Source organism: Protobothrops mucrosquamatus, unplaced genomic scaffold (assembly GCF_001527695.2).
Source record: "Protobothrops mucrosquamatus isolate PMUCROS unplaced genomic scaffold, P.Mucros_1.0 scaffold1613, whole genome shotgun sequence".
In the NCBI taxonomy this organism is placed as follows: domain Eukaryota; kingdom Metazoa; phylum Chordata; class Lepidosauria; order Squamata; family Viperidae; genus Protobothrops; species Protobothrops mucrosquamatus.
In genome coordinates, this window is record NW_015387775.1 from 122,496 (window position 1) to 134,684 (window position 12,189).

At 37.8% G+C, this 12,189-nt stretch overlaps 1 protein-coding gene across 1 annotated transcript in view; it reads right to left on the reverse strand.

Annotated features, from left to right (window-relative positions):
- Nucleotides 1-11,952, reverse strand: part of C2CD2 (C2 calcium dependent domain containing 2) — a 23,453-nt gene extending 11,501 nt beyond the window's left edge. The window contains exons 1-6 of the mRNA XM_015822586.1: nucleotides 11,902-11,952; nucleotides 8,756-8,875; nucleotides 7,217-7,321; nucleotides 4,912-5,034; nucleotides 4,563-4,683; nucleotides 1,891-1,999 (exon numbers count right to left, since the gene is read on the reverse strand). Coding sequence (XP_015678072.1) covers nucleotides 1,891-1,999; nucleotides 4,563-4,683; nucleotides 4,912-5,034; nucleotides 7,217-7,321; nucleotides 8,756-8,875; nucleotides 11,902-11,952 — 629 coding nt within the window. The remainder of the gene's footprint in view (nucleotides 1-1,890; nucleotides 2,000-4,562; nucleotides 4,684-4,911; nucleotides 5,035-7,216; nucleotides 7,322-8,755; nucleotides 8,876-11,901) is intronic.
- Between the last annotated feature and the right edge of the window lie 237 nt (nucleotides 11,953-12,189).

Consider the following 12,189-nt stretch of genomic DNA (forward strand, 5'->3'; position numbering starts at 1 on the left):
ATTAACAATTAATCATCAATAAACCTACTGAAGTACTGGAATGCAATGCTAGCATCATTTCACTAATTCAGTAAGTTTACCAATGTTTAATTTGTAGTATTTAAATTAAGTTAACTATAAAGAAAGTGTAGCTTTGTATTCAGCTGTTTCTATTTCTGTGGTTGGAATCTGCAATCATATTCCCACTCCTCCAGGAATAGGAATCACTGAACTCAGTAGAACTTACTTCTGAGTAGGTTTGCATAGGATTGCACTGATGTGAACTATTGAAAAAGACTTCAGTCAAACAGGAGCATATAGAAACAAAGAGCATATTCTGTCCTTCTAAAATTCAGCCATGATTTATTATTTATTTATTTATAAAATGTATAGGCTGCCCATCTTACCATAGGGTACCTCTGGGAGGCTTACAGTTACATATACAGTTAAAAACATAGAAGGACATTAAAACCAAGGAAACATGGGGGAAGGTGTGATCTGTTATTAATCAACCACCTCCATTGCGCTCTTCCCCCACTTGGGCCCCAAGCGACTGCACAGCCACGTCTTTAGGCCCTTATGAAAAGATTGGGGTTGGGGTCAACCTCACAGCAGGGGGCAAGATCTTTCAGAGGGCAGGAGCAACAGCAGAGAAGACCCTCATCCTGGACCCCACCAGCCAGAATAATTGGGCTGATAGGACCTGCAGCAGGCCTCCTCTGCCAGCACAAGTGGTACGGGCCACTCCCAGTGGGGTGAGACAGTCCCTCAAGTAACCTGGGGCCATGCCATGAAGGGCTTTAAAGGTGATCACCAACACCTTGAATTGCACCTGGAAACAGACTGGCAACCAATGCAGCTCGCGGAGCAGTAGTGTTACAGGGGCCATTTTGGGCCCCTGAAAAGTACCCAGGTTGCAGCACTCTGTACCAACTGTAGCTTCTGAATGCTCTTCCAGGGTAGCCCCATGTAGAGCACATTACAATAGTCCAGCCGATGACTAGAAACTGAACGACTGAGTGCAGGGAATCCTGATCCAGGAAAGGCCGCAACTGGTGCACAACATGAAGTTGTGCAAAGGCTGTCCTAGCTGTGACTGCCACCTGTTCCTCGAACAGGAATCACGAGTCCAGGAGAATCCCCAAGTTGCAGATCGGGTCTTTCTGGGGCAGTGCCACCCCATTCAGACTCAAAGATGACAAAGTCCTGGATCACGGAGCCCCACATACCCAAAGCCATTCAGTCTTCAGTTGAAGCCTTTTGTCCCCCATCCAGGCCCCCACAGCCTCCCGGTGCTGCGAGAGGGTGGCCACAGCATCACTTGGGTCACCAAAAGTGGAAATATAGAATTGGATGTCAATATATATTTCAACCCTTGGTGACGGATGATCTCACCCAGTGGTTTCATGTAGATGTTGAAAAGGAGTGGTACACCACAAAATAGCACCTGAGGGCTGAACCTCTCACTCCCTATCAATAGTAAATTGGGACCTGCCATGAAGAAAGGAGCCAAACCAGCACAGAACTGTGCCACCCACCCCCATCCCGTGCACACTTACAGCTATTATTCTATCCCATCCCAAAATCCAATATAGATTCCAGACAGCAGCAGCAAATTAGACCAAGAAATGGTCAAAGATTCAAACAGCATACAACAAAAGAAACGTAAAATCCTACCCTGTCCCCATGGTACAATATTTGCCAGTGTGTGATGTGGGTGTATAATTGACATTCCAGAAGAATCAAAAATAAGGATGCAATCATACCCCTTATTCTTCATGCTATGCTATGTACTACCGTATATAGGCTTTCAGCCTCAGTAAACTAATACGATTTTTCCTATTAGGAGGATTAAAAAAAATAGGGATTTTTTTCTACCACACTTGTAAAAGTATTACAAGGAGTACTTACAAAATAAATTCCTCTTTCCAAGAAAAGTCCATGGGATAATTGGCAAAAGAGGTACAAAATTTCTGCAAAGGGTCATTGAGTTGAACTACACAGATGGGGTTAATGATACCTGTAATAAGGGAAATAGAAAAAAAAATAAACTTAAATAAAACAAGACTTTCTTACTTGATGTGCAGCTACATAAAAAAATTGGTTTTATGAATTTCAAATTAGTGAGTTAATGGAATGTAAGTTCTTATCCATATAAGAACTCCTGCTGTGCTTGGAAGATTTTAAATAATGAATGTAAACATGTACCAACACATAAATACTGCAATGTTTACTATCTGTGTGATGACCAAATAGAAGTAAGCTGGTGGAGATATCAAAAGCTTGAGATATCTCTTATGTGCAAAAGAGTGATTTATTCTTTTATGACAAAAAAAATGGACCGAGAAAAATACAACTCAATAAGGCAGGACAAGAAGCAACGGATGGAAACTAATCAAGGAGAGAAGCAACCTAGAACTAAGGAGAAACTTCCTGACAGTTAGAACAATTAACCAGTGGAACAACCTGCCTCCAGAAGCTATGAATGCTCCAACACTGGAAGTTTTTAAGAAGAGACTGGACAGCCATTTGTCTGAAATGGTATAGGGTTTCCTGCCTGAGCAGGGGGTTGGACTAGATGACCTCCAAGGTCCCTTCCAACATCATCATCATCATCATCATTATCATTATTATTATTATTACTATTACTATTACTATTATTATTGTTATTGTTATTATTAAAATTGTTTAAGAAGTCAAAGTCATTATTAGCCAGTCATGTACACCTTCATTAAGAAAAAAGTAGCCAAACCACATTTTAAACCAACCAAAATCTAGTTCAAAGATTAATTCAATCAAAACAGGGTCAAAGTTTAGAAAGCAGGAGGAAAACACAGTAAAGAATGCAGAAGCAATGTGGGTAGACCACTTGTCTTCCTTAATGCTCACCTCCCCTGAATTCCCTGAAGGAAGTATGCAAGCACAGGCTCGTAAAGGCTTACAAAACCTGATGGACAAGTTATGTACTCACCCCTTTAAACACATATTGCATGACTTAGTACTTGATGTTTGACCACTTGATATTATGGCATATAGCACTTGGAAGAATTGCAATGTTTGGCATGAATAACATTTGGAAGAGTAAAACCTCAGAACCAAATGCAGGTAATTCAATAATTTTTCCAATTGCTGCTTATGTCTGTGAAACCTGAACTCTAAAAAAGGCAGATTGGAGAAAGATGGGCACCTTTGGACTGTGGTGCTGGAGGCAACAATTAGGCATCCCACGGATTGCAAAGGTAACAAAGACGTCCTACACTGAACCTCACCAAAAATATCATTTGAAGTCAAGATTGCCAAACAGGCTGTCGTATTTTGGTCATGTCATGAGAGCTAAGTCACTCGAAAAGCCAGTCATGCTGGGAATCATCAGCAGAAAAAGGAGAAGGGGCTGCCCTAGTACCTGGTGGCTGGACACTATAAAAGATGACATTGGGATGACTATGATGGATCTGAAGGAGGTAATGCGAGACAGGGGGGCATGGGGAGTGCTGATTCATACAGTGGCCGAGGGTCAGACATGACTGAAAGGCTGATGATAATGATGTTATGAGCTGTCTGAATGTTTGACTCTCCAAATCTTGTGAGGTATGTTCAAGATAGTATTTGGCTAGCAGAACTGTCTCACCAATTTACACTCTGTACATTCTTTATGCCTATAATCCTATTCCAATCACAAAAGGCCATCGCTGAGAGAGAGATCCACAAGTGTTCATATAAATTAAGAAGCTTCAATATATAAAGATTAGAAGAGTATAGCAAAGATATTATTGCAGATTTGTACATTATACTTGTTAGCACATGCCAATTCTAAAAGAAAGAATAGGAAAAGTTTATCTCATATAAGAATATGTAGATGGCCTTGAACTCTTTCCTATTCCCCCTTCTATAAACATTAAGAACTGCTTAAAAAAAATCTTTGCACTTGATTTGCAATGATATTAAATTCTTTATAATAAGAAATTCACAACCAACTGATTCAAATACAAATTATTCTGTTTTGAATGAAATGTTTGAAATGGTCCATTTTAGACTCAAAACAGTGGTTTCATATTTGAGCCCGAGGCATTTTGTACTTGAAATAGGGTACTTTGCATTCCAAACATTTTGCGTGTTCTAATTTACAATACAGCTACTAAAGTAGCCATGCTAAATATAGAGATCTCTATGTGCATTATCCACCACTTCTCAATGGAAACTGGGCCACACAATATTGTAAAGGGGCAAGCTCAAATTCCTGAAACAACAGACCTCTGGGTATGAATTTGAATTCTGCAAAGATGTTATGAAATGTCTCCCACAAAGGCCAATGGTTCTAGTACAGTATCATAACAAAACAAAAAAAAGGATACACATCAGGTGCTGACATAGAATAAAAAAAAATCTTTATAAAACTTCTTGATACTTGAAACAAGATAGAGAACAGAAATTAAAACCAGTCAATAATGCTATGCATTCCTGATTAAAATGCCTCCTTTTCCTTGTTTATAGCATCTACTTTAATCTACTGATTGCAATTAAACCAGAATATATATTATACAATTCAGGAGGGTACAGGGAGAACGAAGTATAAATGATTATACCTGCAATATTATGATTGGTGAGTATTACTTTGACGTTTTTCATGAGCAGTTTTAGTTCATGAGCCCTTGGGGGCTTAGGAGGACTAGCACCCTGAGGAATGGCCCCTGTATTCTGTACATTCTGTCAATAGGAAGCAAAAAAAATAAATAGCTTCATTAGAGATAAATGTGCAATAAATAATGCTGTTCTCATACATTAAATCTCAACATCAACAAGCATTGCATAGGCACATGAATCATTTATGTAGACTCAGCTGAGGCATTAAATTATGAAAATCTTTCAACAGGAAGGATGAAAAAGGAGCCAAAGCAGCAATGAGCAAATCCATTAATTTAAATAAAACTATACCTGTGTTCCTTTTATATCAGTAGATCTTGTACTCAGAATCATAACAGGTGATGTACAACTGATGAGATTCTGCAACACACTTTTAAATGTTTCTAATGCAGTGCATGTCCCAAGAGTCTGATCCTATAAAGAGAAAAACGGTGGCATTGCTTTTAAAACTTTGAAGAGCATATAGGAGAAAACCTTCAAGATTGTATTCAGCATGCTGCTTGGCTCATTGATTCAAACTACAGCATCATCTACTCTACAAATTCTACATTGCAAAATTATATTACCCTCCAATTCTAGAAGAAGAATGAGCTCAGATTAAAATAAATAGTACATGTAGAGGCAGACAAATGTATACAGATGTGAGATCACTTCATGTACTCTGTATCTAATTTGTGCATCACAGAGAAATGAAGACCATGATATGGAACATATAAGCAGGCAAAATGGAAAATGCTAACGCACCTCAGTGACAATGCATCAAACATAATAGTTATGAAAGCCAGACAGCAAAACATCAAATTGCAAATGATTAAACACTTATTTAGCATATGAGGAAAACATGACAAAGAGAAGTAAATATATGCACATAATCCATGTAATTATACACAAAACTTTTACGGCAGTGGCCTCATACAGTAAGTGGATGTCTAATCTAGCTATCCAGGCGATTGCCTCTGGTATTGCTTCATGGGTCTTCTACAAGAGCCATCAAATTTGGTTCCTCAGAGTATTTAGTTTATATCTGAATATTGGGAAGGTTATTGAGATGTTGAATGGTCACTAATAGATTACACCCAACTGTACTTTTCCTTTCCATTATATTTTTCATCCAGAACAATAAACGAAGCAATGTTGTCATTCCATACATTGCAGGAATGTCTGAAAAGCTCAGGAGTATCTTCAGCCCAAACCTGGCCAACAATTGGTTAAAACTATGTTACGTAATTAGACAGACAGACAAAAAAGACATGCCTCACTTTTGGAGGAAGTGAAAAGTGGCTGCAGGGAAAAGAGAGGAATCAGTTGTTTTGATGGGGATCATTAGGGGAAAGAGGCTAATGAGTTGACTGGCTTCATGACACTAATTTTAAAGAGTGCTTTGAGTAAATATTGACAGTTGCATTCAATTAATCCATTAATTTTTCAAAAGTCAGCTCTGAAGGTAAGTAATGTACATTAACCAAAATTCAATGAACACACATTGTCTGACTAGTTTTAGAGGGCTCCTTATAACTTTTTTAAAAGTGCCAATTCACATAGCTCACCAAGATTGAAATTACCTGCTGATATTTAATTTACACTATGTAAAATTTTCTTGCTTTGTTTTTTAACAAAGGTGAATTTTTAATGCAAAGTTTAGGCATGAATTATAAATATTTAATCGGGAAATTTAATTACAGAATATTGTCTCAATAAAGTCAATAGAGCACATTTCAGCATTATCAGTGTCCATATAAATGCTATTCCATTCACTCTGTGGCATTGTGCCATCTATATCCATCTATATCAGCTTTTCACAAGCTGGTGCCCCCTCCTGCTGTGAATTCAGGGAGTTGTAATTTCATTGAATGGGGGAGTGGGATGCCCACTATGTAGAACTACTGATTTTTATTCATAAATACAATTTATGAATAAATAGCCAATTTCATAGGTCTTTCATGGCCCTGTCTTTTTTTAATTCCTGAACATTCAACAGGGTATACAGTAGTTATCTTCAATTCATGAATCATAGTTAGTGCTTAGGAAGCACAAAGCATTTGAACCTTAAGAATGCCTTTTTTTTTTTTTAAAGGAGAATCTGTTAAAGCCTCCCTCCAGCAACAGAGACCTCCAGCAATATTTTGAATTCTGTCCAATAAACAAGTGGAGACAAAAAACAGCCTTTCTTGTTACCATCCATATAGCTTTAAAAATCCTGTGTTTTACAGGCAGCTGTATATACGGTGAAAATAGTAATTTCCAAGGAAATAGTAGTAAAGTAGTTATGTATACCGAAGTTTGCTGTTGTTGTCTATCCTAGTGGCAAATACTAAGAGGCTTTATAGACTATTATTGCAATTGTTTTTAGAAGTAGCAGCATATAATTACTATTGCAAAACTTAACAGCAACCTGTAATTGTCATCCTTTCAAAAGGCTGTCACATTACACACATAGTATGCCAGAAACCTTGCTCCTAATTATATTTACTTAGAAGCCAGTCCTTTGGATTGTAGAATCAAGGGGCTAGTGATTTAGAGAAGGGATAAGGAAATGTTTAGAATTATTTATTTAAATCTGCTGTAGTTACATATAAGAAAATGGCAACATGCTTACTTTTTTCACATTAGTAGGTTTGACTTCAATATTTGTTTCAGAGGAGTAGATGAATGACCACTTGATCTGGATGTCTTCCTCTTTGGATTTTGCTGAAAGTTTTAGCTGTTGATAATGATAGTTTATTAAGGATTGTTATTTCTATTTTGCAAATTTAAGCAGGTGTTAATACCAGTTGCAGTTTTATATAAATTGCAGTTCAGCATGTGGTACAGGATCTTTCTTGTTTGAAATTTTTAAATTATGTTGGGTATATAAATTCAGATAGAAATCTGATGTAAACATATACACACACACACCCTGCAAATACTTTGGGCCTCAATTCCCAGCAATTCCAGGCAGCTTGACAATAGTAAACAATTATGCAAGTTGTAGTTTAAAATTCTTGAAGAACAGCAGATTGATTATCCTAGTTATAGATGTTCACTCTCTGTAATCAAAATGCAATCTAGTACATGCACAGTTCAGTGAACTATAACCACCTTTGGGATCAATTAGTCCTCAGTTTTCATAATTGACCATACTAGCTGGACAATCTTTGGTTGGTGACTCAAAATTCTGGGAGTTTGATCCTAGCATCTCTTTCCCAGCCCCAGACTGGGAAAGCTACAAACTCCATAATTGGTGTAGGACAAACTGATTAGTAAATGCTTAGCATTTTGACATAATTTCTGATGGGTATGCATTAGAATTTAACAAATTTAAAATGTAAATGCTAAGCATTCACTGATCAGTTTGTCCTACACTAACTATAAATGAAGTACTCAATCAAATATGCAGATTTTAAGTTTTTGTTTCTATCTATAGTATTGACTAGAAATTCTAAATTTAAATAGAGTTTTCTGGTTCGAAGCACCAATGCCCACATATATTACAACTGCTTCACTCTTCTCTTGATACAAAACAAACCAGAAGCTAGTTAAACATATACTCCCATTATATCCAAATTGGTAAACTTGTCTCTAAATAAATCATAATATGAAGTTGTAGTTTAAATTTGGCTTCTATTGATTTGTTTAAAAGTCATTAAATATATTTCCTTGTTTGGGTCAAACAGGAAACTACAATTAAATGTAGTTTCCTTAACTACAGAGCAGAATTATAAGGAGATTCCATGTAGGTTTTCAATACAGTAGCCAAACTGAACCATAATGCAGTAAATTAAGAGAACAATATATGGAAAGAAGAAATAGCTGAGTCTATGGCTGACAACAATATTGAACAAAACCTTCAAAATTTGTTTAAAATAGTAATTTTTAATAAAAAATAAGGTGAAAATTACTAATAGATCATTAATTTGTAAAAAATATCAACTATATTAATTCAATATAAAGAATATTAGATCAAATTTAGTTTTCATCCAGACCATACTATTTTTAAGGAGTGTCCCCCCAACAAATCACATAAAGAGTAGATATGTCCCCTACCAGAAGAAGTTATGTACCTTGACTTACAAGAATGTGCAAGAGGACTAAATGAATTAATACATATGTAAGATATCTTACTGCAAGTTTTGTTAATTTAAATTCAAAACATTACCTGCAAATGAAGTGGAAATAGTTTTATACTGTAAGACTGACATTCTCCAGTAAGAGGTGGAGCTTGGGATACACTGACAAGAAAATGGAAGGAATTTCCAATTACATTACAGGAAACCACCTAAAATAATAAAACATAGTTTTATTATCAGCTATGTTTATAGAGAAAACATCCTGAGCATTTATTTGAATGCTAAAGTGATTGCCATTTTTTGACATCAGAATTCATATATTGGCGGTTGCATTTGTCCAGAAAAGTAGGTTGTTTTTTGCCTCTTAGGTCAATTAAGCTTGTATATAATGTTGTCTGTGGGAAACAAAGCTCATTGATGTAATTCTATTGCTATTATTTTATAGCCAAACTAAAATGAGCAAGCAGGAACTTGTAGTGAAATGTTGTAACATCATTTTTCAAGCGTTGTTATCCAGAGCGCTCTCAAAAAACTTTGTACATAGCTGCATCAATATGATAAACTGAAGAAATAAAGTACTTGCCTTTACAGCTGTATATATATATATATAATATATATAACTGCATGGATGTTGGTATCTCAAGAAGATTAATATCATTTGAGTAATATTGGCAGAGGATTGAGTAACAGTGAGTAACACTGTAACAGGACTGAAGCATTCCCAGCTTTCCAAGGAAATTTTCCCACTTGGGCTCCAAACAGTTTAAAACAGAAACTTTTCAGTTGTATGTGGAGGATTTCAGTGGCAGGCTGGTAAGGATGAGGCTATTGTTTTTCATGTTCCTTGTCTAAGATATCTAAATTTAGATTCTGTCTACATATTTAGGTTTTGGATATGAAAGTGATATTATTGCTACGAAAGAAGGTTGCTTTTTTAAAACTTTCTTCCTCCTAAAACTTTCCCCATAAATTCAACCACATGGATACTCCCTCTGTTAGGGATATTTAATTATATTGGATACAGGTATACTTAAATTTTAGCTTGAACTGCCCTTTCCCCCAACCCAATATCTGTACATTCCACTCCAACACTACAGGACCAGTGGTGGGATTCATCTGGTTCGCACCACTTCGGCAGAACCGGTAGCTAATTTTTTTGTTGCCCAGGCCAAGAATGGACTTCCAGAAGTGGCATTCACACAGAGAACCAGTTGTTCACATATTTGAATCCCACCGCTGTACAGGACCCTATATTTAGTACAGAGATATCTGGTTTTGTACCAAATTTATCAATTCAGGGTGTTTATTCTTCTCTTAAAAGGTACACATATTTCACTTATTATTTAGGAATTTAAGGTTTAATCCAGGACTATCAAGCAATCAGAGAAAAATCCTATCATTTTTATCTGCTTCTGCTTAAAGGTACTTTAAGTTTTCTCTGACCAAAAGATACTTTTTGGCTTATCGGGGACCCTGGAAGAAAGCCCTTCTCCCCCACCCACAACCTTTGAAAGTGCTAATATTGGGACTGCTGTAATCGCATACAGTACTTCTGCTTCTCAGTCTCAAGGTATCTTCTTCTTTGAGAACGAGTTTGTCTACTGATACATATTAACCATTTGGTATCATTTTTTGCTTCAAATATGGACAAGTATGACTCTCTGGTTTTTGACACATAAACATTTGTACTATTATTCAGGCAGCACTTTGTAAATAATTTACTGTTTGTTAAATTTGTGTAACAAAGAAAAGTAACCCACGAAGGAGTCAGTCCTTGGTTAATTTCATACGAACCAGATCAGGGGTAGGCAACCTCGGCTCCTTTATGACTCATGGACTTCAACTTCCAGAATTCCTGAGTCAGCATAGCTGACTCAGGAATTCTGGGAGATGAAGTCCATGAGTCATAAAAGAGCTGAGGTTGCCTACCCCTGAACTAGACAATCCCTGCCCTCTTGGGTCAACGTTTCAGAGTTATTTCCTTACCTAAACAGAGAAACAGAATTACTCAAAGTCGGCAAATAGGGAGTGGGAGTGACTCTGACTTTCTGCTGGGTTCCCCATTTACTTTGTGCGTAGTAAGGCTGCAGGGAGAAAGTCAGTGGGGAGGCCAGCAGGAAGATGCAAGTCTAAGGTCCAAGGCAGGTAAACAACTACTGGGTGAGAAAGGAAGCAAAGGGATGCATGGGGGTGTGGGTCAGGAATGGTATGTGGGGGCACGCAAGAGGTACCATACGAGTTGAGAAAGATGGGTGGGTATGCATCAGAGATATCATACAGGCCAGGGAGGGTATGAAGGTGGACGTTGTAGGGCAGAAAGCCTGCCTGGGGGTGCACAAAAAGTGCTGTGTAGGTTTAATAGGGGGTGTGAGGGGGTGCCACAGATAAAAAAGGGTGCAGAGGAGGTTACACGGGTGTGTAAAAGGTGCTGCATGGGTCAGGTAGGGTATACAGGGGGTGGCATGGGTCAAGAACAATTCAAGGGGGTGGCAGGGGTATGTGTGAGGTCCTGTGCTGGTAGAGATGGTAGGAGCTGGGAAAATGCACTGAATTGCTTGGGAGTGCACAAGAGGTGCCAGGCTGGTTGGGGATGGTGTTCAAGGAGGGCAGCCTGGGTCAGGATGGTGTGTGAGCCTGAAGGTGTGCCTCATGGATCAGGAAGGCATGCAAGAGGGGCACAGGTTGGGAAGGGTGTGTGTGAGTGCATAATAGTGCTGCATGGGTCAGGGAAAGTGCATGGGAGACAACACTGGTCTGGGAAGGTGCATGAGCATACGCAGGAGGTGCTGTGTAGGTCAGGAAAGACCTGCAGAGGGCATTGGCTGGGGAAGTTGTTCAAGGGATACATGGGCCAGCAAGGGTATGTGAGGTTCCTTCCTCCTGTTCCTCTCTTCCTTTCTTCCCTTCTCTTTCCTGCAGATAGGTGAGTGACTACTGCAGGGTGAGGGAGGGAGGGATTGCGAGACTGACTGAGAAATAGTCACAAAATACTAAAAATGAGTACATGACCACCAGCCTGTAGCCCTGAAGCAGCCATGATTTCCCCAAATTTCATTCCTTCAGGAGTCATGGGTTTTAGATTTTAGGTGCATTCTGTAAGTAACCTATTTGAGTACCTTGGTATGAAAATTGCTGCCTTATGATGGGCTATTTTGTCCAGCTAAAGGCCATGAAGATTAGTGTTTTAGTACTATATAGATTTCAGAATCAAATTCCTATTTAGCAGTTGGATTACCAATGCAATCAAACTTTGAACTTTCACAAGTATCTGCATACTTCTATGCATATCGGCTACTAAGAATGCTTTTTTCTATTACATATACAATAAAATGTATAGAAATATATATATCTTGGTAATCATACAAACTAAACATTTATTTGATTATATTGTTTGTTCTTGCCATGTTTCAAATTTAAGTCCCATTACTATTTGTTTGCCAAGACAAAACTAAAAACAAAACCCATTTCAATTAGAATAACTCATAATGCTTTCCAAAATAGCTTACAATACACAATTTTAAAT